At 41.8% G+C, this 15601-nt stretch overlaps 1 protein-coding gene across 50 annotated transcripts in view; it reads left to right on the top strand.

Moving 5' to 3' along the window:
• The window catches only part of AOPEP (aminopeptidase O (putative)), a 332682-nt gene that overhangs the window by 65137 nt on the left and 251944 nt on the right, over positions 1–15601 (top strand). For all 50 annotated transcript variants that reach the window (XR_007413833.1, XR_007413800.1, XR_007413804.1 and 47 more), the window contains one exon: positions 10664–10817. Coding sequence is in view for 24 of the 50 variants with exons in the window: in XM_049115915.1 (XP_048971872.1) it covers positions 10664–10817 (154 nt within the window). In the remaining 26 variants the exon portion in view is untranslated. The remainder of the gene's footprint in view (positions 1–10663; positions 10818–15601) is intronic.

Below are 15601 nucleotides of genomic sequence, written 5' to 3'. Positions count from 1 at the left end.
ACAAGAATGATCTTGGAAGGTCATTCTCTTCTGGGTTTCCTGTGCTGCAGGCAGGACCATGTTACTGGGAAGCAAAGCCCAAGCCCTGCGGGGTGGCATCGGTACTTGAGAAGCGGCAGCATGACCTGACACATGTCCCTGGTTAGGCACTGCCGGTGCATATTTGTTCTGGTGCCCGTTCCCGCCCTTGAGCAACAGCAGAGAAGAACTAACGAAAGACTGTCACGCTGTGGGTACTCAAGAGGGTGGCACTAACTCATAAAACTAGAAGTGTAGACTCAGCCACACAAAGTAGTGAAAGAGAAAGGGCTGGGGTTTGCTGAAGAGACCCAAGCACTGGGCAAGGAAGCCAAGAGAGGAAGAGCAACCCAAACTGGGACCTTTCCTTTCTTTTTTTAATGTATCTATTATTATTTTAAAAATACACAAAATGTATAAAACATACACCTTGTGTATGGTGCGACTATCGATACATGTGTATAAATATACACATCTATGTACATATATAAACACACACATATATATGCATGTTCTTATTCATCTTAAACATCTTTAATTTGTGATACAGACATTCCAAAATAATGAAATAGCTTGATGTAGGGGACACTTTGAGCAAGAAGCTCTGAAATTAAGAAGACTGGCTAGAGAAAGAGTCCATGGTGAAGTAGAAAATGAGCAGGGATGACAGAAGAATTGGGGAAAGAAATCTGATATGTTAAATAAAAGCATGTATCAATCCAATGTTTCCAACTGAATGTTACTTGTCTAATGTACAGTGCAAGAGTTTAAAAGATAAAGTAAATGCTTAATAGGAAGAATTTAAGTGCCTGTTTTAATTTCCAGGGAAAGCAATAACTTTTTAAATACAGAAGATTCTGTGAGATGTTTAACTTTACAAAGATATGGGCAGCCCGGGTGGCTCAGTGGTTTAGCAACGCCTTCAGCCCAGGGCGTGATCCTGGAGTCCCGGGTTCGAGTCCCACGTCAGGCTCCCTGCATGGAGCCTGCTTCTCCCTCTGCCTATGTCTCTGCCTCTCTCTCTCTCTGTGTCTCTCATGAATAAATAAATAAAATCTAAAAAAAAAACTTTGCAAAGATAAATAATCTGCTTTTGCCTCTGTAGAAGCAGAAGGGTTATGAATGGTGTATTCTTATAATGTGTTTTATGAGTATTTCCAAGACTCCCCTAAGGATAAAACTGTGATGTTCCATACATTTTGTATTTAATTGACTATTCTTGAGCATGATTGATGTGTAAAAATGACTATAGTATCTTAATTTTCTTCTCTTAATTTTTTTTTTTATAAGAATGATTTTCCAAAATAATTAGCAAAGTTAATCACAGGTTTGGTGTAAACAGTGCCCCCCCTCCATGGACTGATTGTATCATGTTCTTCCTTTTTCCTCTTCAGTCTTCCTCCTTTGGAAGATAGAATCTTCAAAACTATTCATAGGACAGTTTTATTTTAAAAATGTGATAAATGAGAAAATCAAAGGCAATTGTTTTAACCCTCTTTAGTTAGAAGAATTTTCAAAACTAAATTTTAAACTGCCTCTTATGATTTGAAAAGTGACCCATTCCAAGTCCTTTTCATACCTAGAAAAAAATACAGTTATCTTTAAAGAAAATTTCAGTCCTGTTTTGGACATGAACATGTCTATTTGGATCTTGTGGCAGCTTCTATTATGATAAGAACAATACTTGATAAGATGTATCTGTCTTACTAGAGAGACTATCAGAGTATAAGAATTTTCCACCCTAACTAAATAATTTGAGAAGGTGGTATAGGGGTATTCGGGAACTTTCTGAGGAGGCCCAGAAGGGAGGCTAGATGGGTGGCTGCTCAAGCCTGTTCGGTTAGGGAGTGCCACTTCCTCTGGGTCCCTTCCTACCTCCCCCCTCCCTGTAAGTCTTGCTAATGAATCCGGCCTGGCCGTGAAATCATCCAGTGGTGTGATGGACTCCTGGCCTTTGCAGAGGAAAAACTCTGGGTTAATTCAAGTACAGCATGCTCTCTTTGTTTTGCAGCTGGTGTAGCAAGGGAGTCTAGGGCAAGTGGATTGAATCAAAAAGGAAAATGAAGGCATTCACTGTCTATTTCATCGAGGATGGCTCATTTAAAGTAAACACCATTTAAATAGTCTCCAAATGGCCCATTCTATATGAAGTCATACAGGATGCCCCCTTTGGGCTGTCATTCTCCTTTAAATGGATGGCTTTGTGTGCACTGCGTTTTAATGCCATTCAACCTTAAACCCCATATGTGGGCCTCATCAGGCCACAGGCTTTGGTGCACATGTGGCAGCCATACCTTCAACATTCTTTGTCTCTGCCTCCAGACAGTCAGCCCAAGCAACAGGGGGAGGGAGTTGTAAAGACAACAGCAGTTAACATTTCTTTAACACTTATTATGTGCCAATTACTATGTCTAGTGATTTCTCTATATATTATCTAATTTAATCCTCACATAATCCTAGGAGGCAGATACTATGATTATTCCCTTGTTACAGATGAGGAGATTGATACATAGATTAAGCAATATGCCCACACTGGGCACAATGTGGCTCCAGGTATTGAACCCCAGCAGTCAGATTCCAGAGCTGGAGCTCAATCAATGGACATATTCAGAAGAAATAAGCTCTCATCAATTCTCTTTGCAAGGTAGGCTTATCCCAAACAATAGATAATCCAGAAATTATTTCTCTTTGTCTTTGGAATGCATGCTCTGCTTTCTGGGGGCAGTAATTTCACCTTGTTATTTGTATTTTTTTGCAGTCGGGTTTGAGGATGAGATCAGGTATTTCTTGAGCACCTAGCTCCCTGTGGCAGTGGGTAGTCTTCATACAAGATTGGGCTCAGTGGAATAATCCATTAACAGACAGCCCAAATGAGGCTTTCCTACCAGACATGCCCTCATAGTAAGAAACTAGTAAAAACCTCCCCCAGAGAACTGGAAGCATTCAGTTGTCACAGCAGTGGCTCCAACATTCACCAGGGTTGGGCAAGAAGCCCAGGGCTGGACAGCTTTGGGGAGCTTCTGTGAAGGGTCCAACCAGGGTCTCTGGGAAATGTGTTCCTAGCCAGTTCTTATTTGGCCCAGCCCCTTGATCCACCCCTGTTTAACTGTCACTTGGTAGCCTAGAAAACTTTTTTGCTGTGAAAACTTAAGTACGAAACTGTTTATTCCAAATGAGCCCTACAAATAGAGGAACTTTAAGAATCTTAAAAAATGAAAAATCTTGAGGGTGGTATAGAAGAAAATCATCTTGAGAATTTAAAATACGGATTTGGGTGATATTTTCAATACAACCGCCCCCCCCCCCCCCATCCTTTTCTTTCCATTGTTTAACTTTGGCGAAGACTACAGGGGAGAATGACAGTTCTGCAAAATTTTTGCTGGACTTAATTGAGATTTTCCTATCACTTTTGCTATCTCAATCCCAAATTTTAGGTCATTTAAGGTTTCTGCCTTTAAAAAAGACCCCAAAACTGGAAAACAAAAACATGATGTCATTCCTCTCCCATAACATCTCTTTATGGCTTCCAGTGCCCTCTCCACACCTCCTCTAGGATATAGACATTTTGGTAAAGGCCCTGGGACAGGACGTGATTTGGGCACTCTCTGTGACCTTGGGCAGGCATCAAACAGATACCCCTTATTCCATTAGGACTGTTCTCTCTGGAAAGCAACTCTAGTTCTTGCTGTTTCCACAAGTCTCTTGCCCACGTGTCAGATGTATGTATGGTACAAGAATCGGAGAGACAGAAAAAATCAGGTCAATACTTCAATGCAAAGTGTAGGGAGAAAGCCTATTGTGTACACTCTTTCATTCTTGTCCCTCCCAGCTTTATTGATCTATAATTGACATATAACATTGTTTAGGGTATACAACATCATGATTTGATATGTGTGTGTATTGTGGAATGATTACTACAATTAAGTTAGTTAACACATTCACCACCTCATGTAGTTATAATTTTTTTTTATTTTGAGAACTTTTAAGATCTACTGTCTTAGCAACTTACAAATATACAATACAGTACAGTATTGTTAACTATAGTCACTTTGCTATACATTTACATCCCAGAACTTGATACAACTGGGTTGTACCCTTTGACCCCCTTTACCCATTTCTCTGCCACCTCTCCTGCTCCTATTGCTGGCAGACACCAATAATCTGTTTCAATGAGATTGATGGCTTTTTAGATTCCACAAATATGTGAGACCATTCAGTATTTGTCTTTGTCTGACATATTTCACTTAGCATAATGCCTTCAGTGTCCATTCATGTCATCCAAATGGCAGGATTTCCCTTTTTTTTGGCTGAGTAGTAGTCCATTGTGCATACAGACTGCATTTCTTTATCCATTCTTCTGTTGATGGACATTTAAGTTGTTTTCATGTCTTGGCCATTGTGAATAATGTTTCAATGAACATAGGAATGTTGAAATTTCTTTGAGATAATGATTTCATTTCCTTTAGGTATATACCCAGAAGAGACATTGCTGAATCATATGGTGGTTTTATTTTAACTTTTTGAGGAACTTCTATACTGTTTTTCATAGTGGTTGCACCAATTTACATTCCCAGCAATTATGCACAAGGGCTCCCTTTTGCTCCACGTTCTTACCAGCACTTGTTTCTTGTCTTTTTGATACTAGCCATTCTGACAGGTGGAAGATGATATCTCACTGTGGTTTTTTGATTGACATTCCCCTGATGATAAATGATGTTGAGCACCTTCCATGTATCTGTTGGCAATTTGAGTATCTCCTTTGGAAAAATGTCTATTCAGGTTCTTTACTCATTTTTAATCATACTTTTTTGCTGTTGAGTTGTATAAGTTCTTTATATATGTTGGATACTAATTATCAGATATGTGGTTTGCAAATATTTTCTCCTATTCTGTGAGTTGCCCTTTCATTTTGTTGATGGTTTTTGTTTCTGTTTTGCTGTGCAGAAGCTTTTTAGTTTCGTTTGATGTAGTCCCACTTGTGTATTTTTGCTTTTGTTGCGTGTGCTTTACATGTCATATCCAAAAGCATTGTCAATGTTTTATTCTTTTTATTTTTAAATTTTATTTATTTATGATAGTCACAGAAAGAGACAGAGAGAGAGAGGCAGAGACATAGGCAGAGGGAGAAGCAGGCTCCATGCAGGGAGCCCGACGTGGGATTCAGTCCTGGGTCTCCAGGATCATGCCCTGGGCCAAAGGCAGGCGCTAAACCGCTGCGCCACCCAGGGATCCCCTCAATGTTTTATTCTTAAAAGAATTTTCTAAAAAAAATAAAATAAAAAAAAAATAAAAAAAAATAAAAGAATTTTCTAATGCGTTAGTGCCTCTTCCTTGTCTCTAAATTTCCTCTTCCTTCTGAGGTATGTCTTATCATTTTAATATTACCTCAGGACCAGAAATACTATTCTTTTTTTTTTTTTCTTAACATCACCTTTTAATTAATTGACTGATTTTTTTTTTTTTTAAACTAGAAAGGCACATATTCAAAGAGTCAAATGGTTCTACTGGGCTTAATAGACTCCTCCCCAAAATAGCAGTCCTCATTACATGTACTGTATTTCTTCTGTTTCAGATGTAACTACTTTTACCTGCTTTAGCTAATTACCTGACATGTATGTCCACGTTGTTCAGTAAGATGCATGGTTGTTCAAGGTTGATCTTCCCACTCTGACAGGTAGGGACTTAGCTCTCTCCACCCGCCATTATACACATACCCCCTTCCACAAATCCCATCTTCCTGATGTAATTAATATCATGACCTTGATTAGATCAATATTCTTTATATTATATCTGTGGTATTAAAAGCAGACTCTTGTACAACTGTGATTACATGATTATTTCTGTACAATGTTTTTCATGGAGTTCTTGTGTTATTGTTTGTTTTTCCTCTTTGTTTGGCTTTCTCTTTCTTCTCTTTCTTTCTTTCTTTCTTTCTTTCTTTCTTTCTTTCTTTCTTCCTTCCTTCCTTCCTTCCTTCCTTCCTTCCTTCCTTCCTTCCTTCCTTCCTTCCTTTTCTTTCTTGATTTTATTTATTTATTCATGAGAGACAGAGAGAGAGAGAGGCAGAGACACAGGCACAGGGAGAAGCAGGCTCCATGCAGGGAGCCTGACATGGGACTGGGGTCTCCAGGATCAGGCCCTGGGCTGAAGGCAGCACTTAACTCCTGAGCCACCCGGGCTGCCCTTTGCTCAGTTTTCTAAGTATTTACCAACCCCAGAGGCTTGGAAAGTTGTTTAAATCTTCTAAGATGCTCAAATACATCAGGTTTCCTGTAATTTCTCTCCTCCGACACGGTGTCTCCGCAGGCTCTGGGAGCTGCTCTGAAGAGCAGGGTTGCCCTCTCTCCTGGGCACACAGCTGGCTCCTGGGATCTCCCGCCTCCATTATTCTACAGGTTCCCTTTGCTTCTCTCTTGTATTGGCTTGCCTGCCTTCCTCTTGGTTTACTATATCTTTTTGAAGCATATTTTACATACTTAAGTAGCTTCCAGAGAATAGGATACGTGGGAGGTGAATTTTTTGTGAAACTGCATGTCTGAAAATGTCCTTATTATATGTGATTTTTTTTTCTCCTCTTTCTGGAAGCTTGTGGAATCTTGTCTTTGTCCCTAGGGTTCTGAATTTCATAACGATGTATCTCGATGTGGATTGATTTGTATCCAGTGTCCTGGCTATTATGTGCCATTTCAAGCTGGAAGATCATGGGCCCTTAAATTTGGGGAAATGTTCACAATTTTTTCAGCTTATGCTTTTCTCCCTTCTGTTTTCTCTGTAATCTTTTTCTGGAGCTTCTATTAGTTGGTTATTGGACCTGCTGAGCTGGTTTCTATTTTTCCCTCTTTTTCTTTTTCTTTTTTTTTTCTTTTTGCTCTACTTTCTAGGAGACTTCTCCAGCTTTATATTCCATCTCACACTTTTATTGAGTTTTTCTTTTCTTCCATTATATTTTTCATTCTCTTTACTTTGGAATGCTCCTTTTTTATATTATGCTATTCTTATTTCAGCACAGCAGTACTTAGCTCTTAGTGGTATGTGTTTGGTGTTCTTTGAAGTTTTCTTCCCCTTGCAAGACGACTGACCTTCAAGTTGCTTGTTTCTGTTTATTTTGGTCTCTCAGGGTCACAAAAGGGGCTTTCTAGAGGTGCTGGAGGAGCTTGATTTGTCTGCCAGCATTAAGGAATGGTGTGGGGAGGGAGGGACACTAAAATGCTGATTGGAAGCTCTGAGTGCCTGCATAGGGCTTCTCTATTGTAAGTTTCATCATGGGCTATATTAGAACACCTCCTGATCATTGGACACTCTGACATGAGTCTCCTTAGTTGTCTTCTCTTGAGCATTTTTTCATTCCTCTGCCTGGAGGGTAAAAGTCTGATTGCCCACATTCTGGGAACCAAATAAGAGAAGATGGCTGGTGGTCTCAGCATCTGATATGCATATGTTCATCTAATTTCATTCATTTGCCTTCAACTGTGCTGTTTCCCCCTCCTCCCCCTCACGCAGCCCCCAGTCTAGAGGCCCTCTCTTTTACTCTCTATAGAAAATGAATCTCCAGGTATTTGCTGGAGTTTGGGGGGATGGAGAAATAGCCCAGGTATGTGGAATAGGGGAATCTGTCTGGGGATCTAAGTCCTTTTTAGGTAGTCTTTCCACCAGGCCTGCTGAGTTTTGAGCTTCTTCCACCCCCATCCTTTTAGAGTTTCTACGGGTTAAGATGAGGTGGCTCCTGTCTCTCCACTGCTAATTTCAGATTCAGGTCGGCTGTGCCATTTCCCTGCCTCCATCTGCATTAGTTTCCAGTATTGTACAGCTGTTGTCTCCTATTTTATTCTCCCTGTTCTTGGTTTATGGATTTTGAAAAAAATCATTTTACAGGGTGCCTGGCTGGCTCAGTTGGGGGAGTGTGTGACTCTGATCTCTGGGTTGTGAGTTCAAACCCCACAGTGGGGGTAGAGATTACTTTAAAATTAAAAAAAAAAAAAGAATCCTTTCACTATCCTTTAATTGGGTTTGGGGAGGAAACAAAAGTAGCCTCATGTGTCCACTCTTCCATTTGTACCTGAATGCCTCACCATCACTGTTTGTTTATTGATGCCCAAGTGACTGAAGTTCTTAAAAGGGAAATTCAGTGGCCCATGGTAAACACTCCAGAATATCCTTCAGAGGAAGAATGACCAGGCCACAGCCCTTTGATTAAGTGAATTTGGTTAGTCAAGCTTTTTCTTTTAAAACAAACCTTTCGGGATCCCTGGGTGGCACAGCGGTTTGGCGCCTGCCTTTGGCCCAGGGCGCGATCCTGGAGACCCGGGATCGAATCCCACATCGGGCTCCCTGCATGGAGCCTGCTTCTCCCTCTGCCTATGTCTCTGCCTCTCTCTCTCTCTCTGTGTGACTATCATGAATAAATAAATAAAATCTTAAAAAAAATAAATAAATAAAACAAACCTTTCCAAAGAGTTAATTCCTCTCCCACAACTCCTTTCTTCTTCCGTCTGCACCGCTGCCCCCCAACCTCTCATCCTCTCATCATGTTGTCCAGTCCAAGGTGAAGTTCTTGTGGAGAAACCCTGGGGAGGTGTCAGGTTGCAGAGGATGAGGTAGTGAAGGGAAGGTGGAAAAACAAGGGAGGTGGGCTCAGTGCAGCACATAGTGTGGGATCCATATCATGCCTTTATCAAGACTGCTCTGACTGTCTGTTGCTTCTTACTGGCTGGGGATCAGATCGGCAGTTCTCTTTAAAGCTGTGGCTTTCTTTCAAGCTCTGTAGAAGCTACACATATCACTGGCCTGGCTCCAACATTTAAAAAGGAGTGCGCTTTCACTTCTTAGCTGTGGCGAGACTGATGTCAAGAGTGGCCATTCTGACTGCACAAGCATGATGAACTTAGAGCAAGTCTGAGAGCATGGCTGCTTCTGTGATGGGCTTCCACTAGTTGTGAGCATGCCCTTCTACATTCCTTCTTCAGGGATCCCCTCTAGGGACTTCAAAACTTGATGTCATATTATATTTATTTAAATGTGGTATCATATTTTCCCCTATGCTTACATTTTGATTTAAAGTTTTGTTTTTCGGGCAGCCCTGGTGGCGCAGAGGTTTAGTGCCGCCTGCAGCCCAGGGTGTGATCCTGGAGACCCGGGATCGAGTCCCACATCGGGCTTCCTGCATGGGGCCTGCTTCTCCCTCTGCCTGTGTCTCTGCCTCTCTCTCGCTCTCTCTGAATGAATAAATAAATAAATCTTTAAAAAAAAAATAAAGTTTTGTTTTTCATTGGAGGAGTCCTGTAATGTATTTCTTTGGATCTAAGTTGGTAGAGATTCAGAGGATAATAAATAATGACCCCTCTACCTTCCTGAGTCCAGAATTAGTTGAGAGACAAAGCATAGGGAGATCAAAATCTAACCTTTATTTTTCATTTTTAGTGGTAAAACATTTTGAAAAATGTCATGTTAGATCTGCTGGCCAGTATGGGCATGGTTACTATTTCGATCCTGAATTTGACATCTTATCCACTCATTGACCAAATTGGACAATCGCAGGCCACTCCATGAGTGTCTGGCCATCTAAAACTTTTAACAAGAATGAGAGGAATAGCTCTTGCAAAGGAGTTAGTAAGGGGCTGAAAGAGAGACGAGGGGGTATTCATGGAATGGAAGTTCCTTCCATGGAAGTGTGTTCTATTATATGAGGTCATATCAGTTTCCCTCAGGCACTCCCATCAATTTATAGCAGATGCTCAAAAAAAAAAAATACTGTATTAGATCAGGTCGTATGACACATTCAGATTTCAGAAACATTAAAAGCATTTTCCCATCTTAGAATTCAGGAAGGATAGTGTTATAAGCCATCAATCATTTGTTCTTTTGGTAAACACCGTCACTATGGTTTGGCCTCAGTGGTTTGCACACCCTCAGCTGGGGCGGGGAGCCCCTGCTGAAATTCCTGGCCAATTACAAACTCATGGAGAGTCCTCAGCATCCCTGAACCTCTCCAGGCTTGCTTTTCATCTGCTCAGTAAGGAATGGGGGACTAGCCCAGTACATAAACAGATAAAAAGGATGAGGGATAAATCTAAGCTTCCACAGCTAATTAGTTTCAGAGTTGAGACTGAAACCCAGGTATCTTCCTTCCCTAGTCTCATTGTTCTCTACCATAGCCATTTCAGAGTGACTTAAATTGAATGTAGACAAAACAGTTTAGCACCAAAGAAGCAATCATTCATTTGGTCATTCGTTCATTCAGCAGAGCGTCTTTTTTTTTTGTGCCAAACACTGTGCTAGGCATTAAGTATGAAGAAAACACGTTCTTGTCTCTGTAGCAGCATGCAGCCTGCCCCCTTGCATATTTGCAGCCCATATGTGACCACCTCAGTTACCACCCTTTGTTAATAGCCTACTTGAAGCACTTTAAACTGATTCCTGGTCTTCAAGGAGATACAGAAGACCACCCTAAAACCAGCAGCCCTCTGTGCTCTCCCTGAGACCTACAGTGATGCCCCTGTGGTAGATATGACCCCCCCCTCAACCCAAGAATAGCTCATACCATTTTATTACACAAGTTCTTCAAGTGCCTAGAGAGAAAAACCAAAGAGTAAGGTCCAGAAACCCTTCCTTGATTTCATTGTGGCTGTTTCTCTCCTTCTGTTTATAGGGCGTGCAAGTTGGCATTACTATGTAACTATGCCGATGCCAGCCTCTACCTTCACGATCGCAGTGGGTTCCTGGGCAGAAATGAAGCCAGAAATCTGCTCGTCCGAGGATCTGGCAGCAGAGAGATCACTCACACCTTCTGAGGCTGACTTCAGGTCGGTATTCGGGAACTTCTGAAAAACAAACACGGAAGGGAGTGGTATGATGTGTCTATTCCAAGCATTGGGAATGTGAGTCATCCCTGCTGAGAAACTAAACCAAAATATGATTAATCAAAGCAGGAAAAACCCTACTGAGAGAGAAAGAGTCTTGAGAGGCAGAAATGTGGGCATATTATTTATGCAGAAAGAAAGAGAAAAGAAGTACATATGAAGTCCTCTGGGAAGTCAGGTACAATAGTTTTATGTTTTGGTTAAGTCAACAGGGCCCTCAGATTCAACACTTTCCTTCCTTCTATACTTTTTAACTTTGGTTTTCAGTGTTTATTTGGTTAAAACACAACTTAATAAAAAGGAGTTGCTTATCTGTTGGATTACTCTGTAGGCCACTCCACTGTAAGGGTTCCGGGGACTGCTGTTAGCAGTACATCTATAGGGACAACCTCCCTCAGTGGGGCTAGTCAGCCTGCTTTGGAGCACAGGACACAGGTAGCTGTCACAGGGTTGTGGGGTTACAGGGAACCTACTGGGTCAGGAGTCTGTTTATTTTGGTAGCGATTTCTTCTTTTTTTCAGGGTGGATCAGAGAAAAATCAGTTTCAAGGTTTTTTGGTTTTTTTTTTAAGATTTTTATTTATTCATGATGGAGAGAGAGAGAGAGAGAGAGAGAGAGAGAGAGGGGCAGAGACACAGGCAGAGGGAGAAGCAGGCTCCATTCTGGGAGCCTGATGTGGGACTTGATCCCAGGACTCCAGGACTGCGCCCTGGGCCAAAAGCAGGCACTAAATCGCTGAGCCATCCAGGGATCCCCGAGTTTCAAGTTTTTAAAAATCAGTGTAGGCCATTGGATGTTCACTTGCAGCCTCCCCAGACGTCCAGCTATTTCTAGCTTCAGAACCAAAAGGGAGGAGGGGAACGTACATAGGAGGTACAGAGTGTCCAAAATGTGCATCGCTGTATCATGTTCATTCTTAGGACCTTTACACTCAGCTCAGTTTAATCACTTTTCCTGTTTACACAGAGTCAGTAGGTCCAGTACCTTCTGGTAGAGAAAGCCCAGAGTAATAGTAGTTCATCCTTGAAAACCAACTAAGATATGCTTTTAGTGCAGATTCCTTTAGTATCAATTGTATTTTGCCATGCTGCTTTCAGTCTTACTGCAGTGGCTGCAGTGGTGGTTGGTACTGTTAGGACATAGAGCCATCAAGTGCTCTCCTATGATAGGCATGTCTTATTGCTTGGGTTTTGCTTTTTGGAGGAGGGGAGGTAATTTCCACTTCCTGCTTAGGAACTTGCCCATTTTAGACTATCTTCTCTCAGCTATATAGAGTGTCCTGGTTGTTTATTGGATTTTATTTATGCACGCTTCAGGGAAGAGGAGAATTGTGGACAGAAGTGACACATGTTACTTCCATGTGGGAATATTTAGTTGCATTTGAGACCTTCAAGTGATCCCTTCCTCTGCCACTGAGCTCAGAATAGGCCTCATTTGGCAATTTCAGGATTTCTGTGTAGGGAGGACAGGTGCCCTGGAGAGTTACTTGGATCTTCAGTGGACTTGTTTTAAGCAAGAAATAAACTTTTTTTTTTTTTTGTTAAGCCACTGAAACATTGGTGTTATTTGTTATTGCAACATATCTTAGCCTTTCCTGAATTGACACAGAAGTCACTGGATGTTTGAAGTCAGGGAAAATCTTGATCTAAATGTTATCTTAGTTAGTCCTGTGGATAAGCCTAAAAGGTAGATTGGCTTTTTAAAATCTCCATTTTATAGATAAAGATACTGAGGCTTTAGACAGCAGTGTGTCCATGTTCATATCTCTACTGAGTTACAACACCTGGATTCCTATCTGGGCTTGACCCCTTACACATGTGATTCAGAATCTTACCTGGGAACTTTTTTTTTTTTTTAAGATTTATTTATTTGTTTGAGAGGCAGAGCTTGACTGAGAGGGGCAGAGGTAGGGGGAGAGAAAATCTCAAGCAGATATTGCATGGAGCCCGATGTGGTGCTTGATCCCAGGACTCCTAGCTTATGACCTAAGCCAAAAGAGTCAAACGCTTAACTGACTATGCCACCCAATCGCCCCACCTGGGGACTTTTACAAACTGTATAATTTGTCCACGCCTCACCTGGAGTCTGATCCACCTTCCTGCCCGAAGATTCAGTGCCATGACTGAGTCACTGTTACTGATTGGAATGTGTTGCATTAGAACAGAAGACAGAACATGAGAGTTCTGCCTTTGAGTGTGAAGATGCTGACCGTACTGCTTGGATAGGTTTCTTGGGGCAAAGCCATACTTTCTTGCTCTGTAGCATAAAGACTTTACTTGAGGTTCTCTAATTCTTCATGGTAAAGAAGCAGCCTGAGGGCTGCTTGACTATCAGAGGAGGTGTGCAGTTAAAATCCATGTGCCTTCAGGGAAGGCAAAGAAAAAAATTTGTTATTTTGTCCTTGTAGTCATGTTCCCAGGGATACGAGGTTGGGGAGTGGGCAACAACCATTTCTTATGTGCTCTCTCTGCTGCCTGGAGGCCACTGAGATGGCTTTTCACTTTGTTTGCATCCATAATTGTGAAGGAGGAGGCCATGGCCACTTCAAGTGGGGATTCTGGGGAGAGACGGCATCTGAAATTCCTGTTGGGATTTAAGGGAAGGGGGTCAGTATGATTCCTTTCTTATCCCTTAGAGTATACAGCCAGCTGTGAAACAGGCAGAAAGAGAGCAGAGAAAATGTTCTGCAATTGCCAGAAGCTGGACTGGGGAATACTCGGGTGCACAGCCTCAGCGGGCTAAAATTCCATTTCCAAGCTAGACAGACTTACCCATCCAGCTACCTGCCCAGTTGGACTGCTGTGACCTCCACAACACAGATACCCACAGCCTAACCCATGGCCAAAAAGTACCCTGTCTGTAGGCAAGCAGACTGGAAAAGAGGAAAGCCAGTGTGGCCATGCCCAGCAGAGCAGCCCGAGCCAGGTCAGGGGTGCCACTTCAGGGACGCATGTCCTTGTGTTGAAACATGAGGCCTGGGAATGGAGTCCTTCCCACACTCCCTTCTGTGTCTGACACGCTATGACTAAGTTTTCCCTTCATTTATCACTGTGCTTGTCCATCACAACTATACTGCTGATAAAATAATAGCTTGCATTTGCTTAATCCTCCCCTGGCTGTGTGCTTCATGTGTGCTGTCTTTAGTCATCAGAGGGTAGCTTTGTGTTTTCATCCATTAAATCTCTGGGTCCATGCTAAGTTTGCCAACAAAGGTACTCTGAAGTGCCAACTGCAGTAGTGTTTTTGGTTATGTTCACATCTGGTCCCCTTGCCTTCCCCGCCCCCCCGCTTCTACTTCAAACCTTCCTAAGACCACCAGCTCAATTCACGTAAATGTAACTTTTATAGGGGCCTTATATACCACAGGCTTTCATTTGCCTGAAGTATTCATCTGGGTCCCAGAAATTTGGCCAAAGTATTGGTCACTGAACTTTTGATCACTGTTCATGTGGGCTAAATTATAGGAAGAACATTCCCTCTTCCAGCTCCAATTCCACACATGCTCTGGCCCTCTTTGGGTGAGCATTTTGGTAAATATATTAATTAAAAAGCACTTAGGTAAAACTGTTGAAAGTTTATTAATTTTCTTCGGCAGTAGTATAACCTTCTCCAACCGCAGAGGAATCTTTGTATTATGTTTCACCTCTGGAGGCCTTTGTTAAAGCACCATCTTCACTTTGGGCCCATACAGTTTAAGCATGACATGGAAACTTGGATAAAGTCCAGAGGAACCCAGCAAAAATGATTTAAAGCATGGAAAATGCACACCATGAAGAAGAAAAGGCATTGAGGTTGCTCATTGTAAAGAAGGGATTGACTTGGTGGGAGAAACAGTCTTCTTGTGAGTTGTGAAGTCTATGGACAGTTGCTTGTAGACCTTGCAGGATGAGGCTCTATGTCTGTGTCTTTGAAAAGCTAGAGAAGTAGGAGTCATACTTAAATCATGGGGGGAAAATGCCAGTTTCCAGTACACATTTTGCCATGAGAAAAGCCTTTCCAAACCTTCCTGGCTTGGTATGATTTCTTCAGTCCTCGTGCCCTGGTGTATTTCAGCTTTCTGGCTTTTATAGCACATACTGCATTTTGCTTTGTAATATCCTAGAATGCCCTAAGGAAATGTGTCCGGCTTTCAGACACGACCGCACCATGGTGTATATTGACATCAGTGTCAGCAACTCATTAGTGGCTGGTGGTGGCATTTTGAACAGTTGAGCATCTATTCTGCTTGCTAAATAAAATATGTTAATAAATTGTCTGAACATCTTTCTGTGTCACTGTACTTATCAAAATTTAAATTTTTTTCTTCCAACAAAACTGTAAACTCCTCAAAGATAGAGTTGGAAATTTATTCACATTTGTGTACGTGGCATACCTTTGGAGTGCCTTGAGTAGAGCAAGAATGCAGGAAGTAATTACTAAATAGTTGGGTTGAATTGTGAGAAAAGGACATGCATTCCCCAGGGAAACTTCCAGTGATTCCTTTTGAGCCTATGACAGGGAAACGTCTGTGTCAGCTACTTTCAATACATCTCATTCTTGAAACAAAAGGAGGGCTGAAGGAGAGAACCTCTTTAGGCAATTTCCAATCTTGTGATTATGAGTAAAACATGGTCACTCTTGTGGAGAGGGCTCTTGTAAAATAATTTCAGCCCATCAGCTGTAGAAGAGGTAACCAGTGGTCTGGTTCCCATCATTTACCAGCCTAATATTTATTTCACCAGTTCTTC

The sequence above is a fragment of the Canis lupus genome, chromosome 1 (genome assembly GCF_003254725.2).
Source record: "Canis lupus dingo isolate Sandy chromosome 1, ASM325472v2, whole genome shotgun sequence".
NCBI lineage: Eukaryota > Metazoa > Chordata > Mammalia > Carnivora > Canidae > Canis > Canis lupus.
This window is presented reverse-complemented; position numbering and strand designations above follow the sequence as displayed.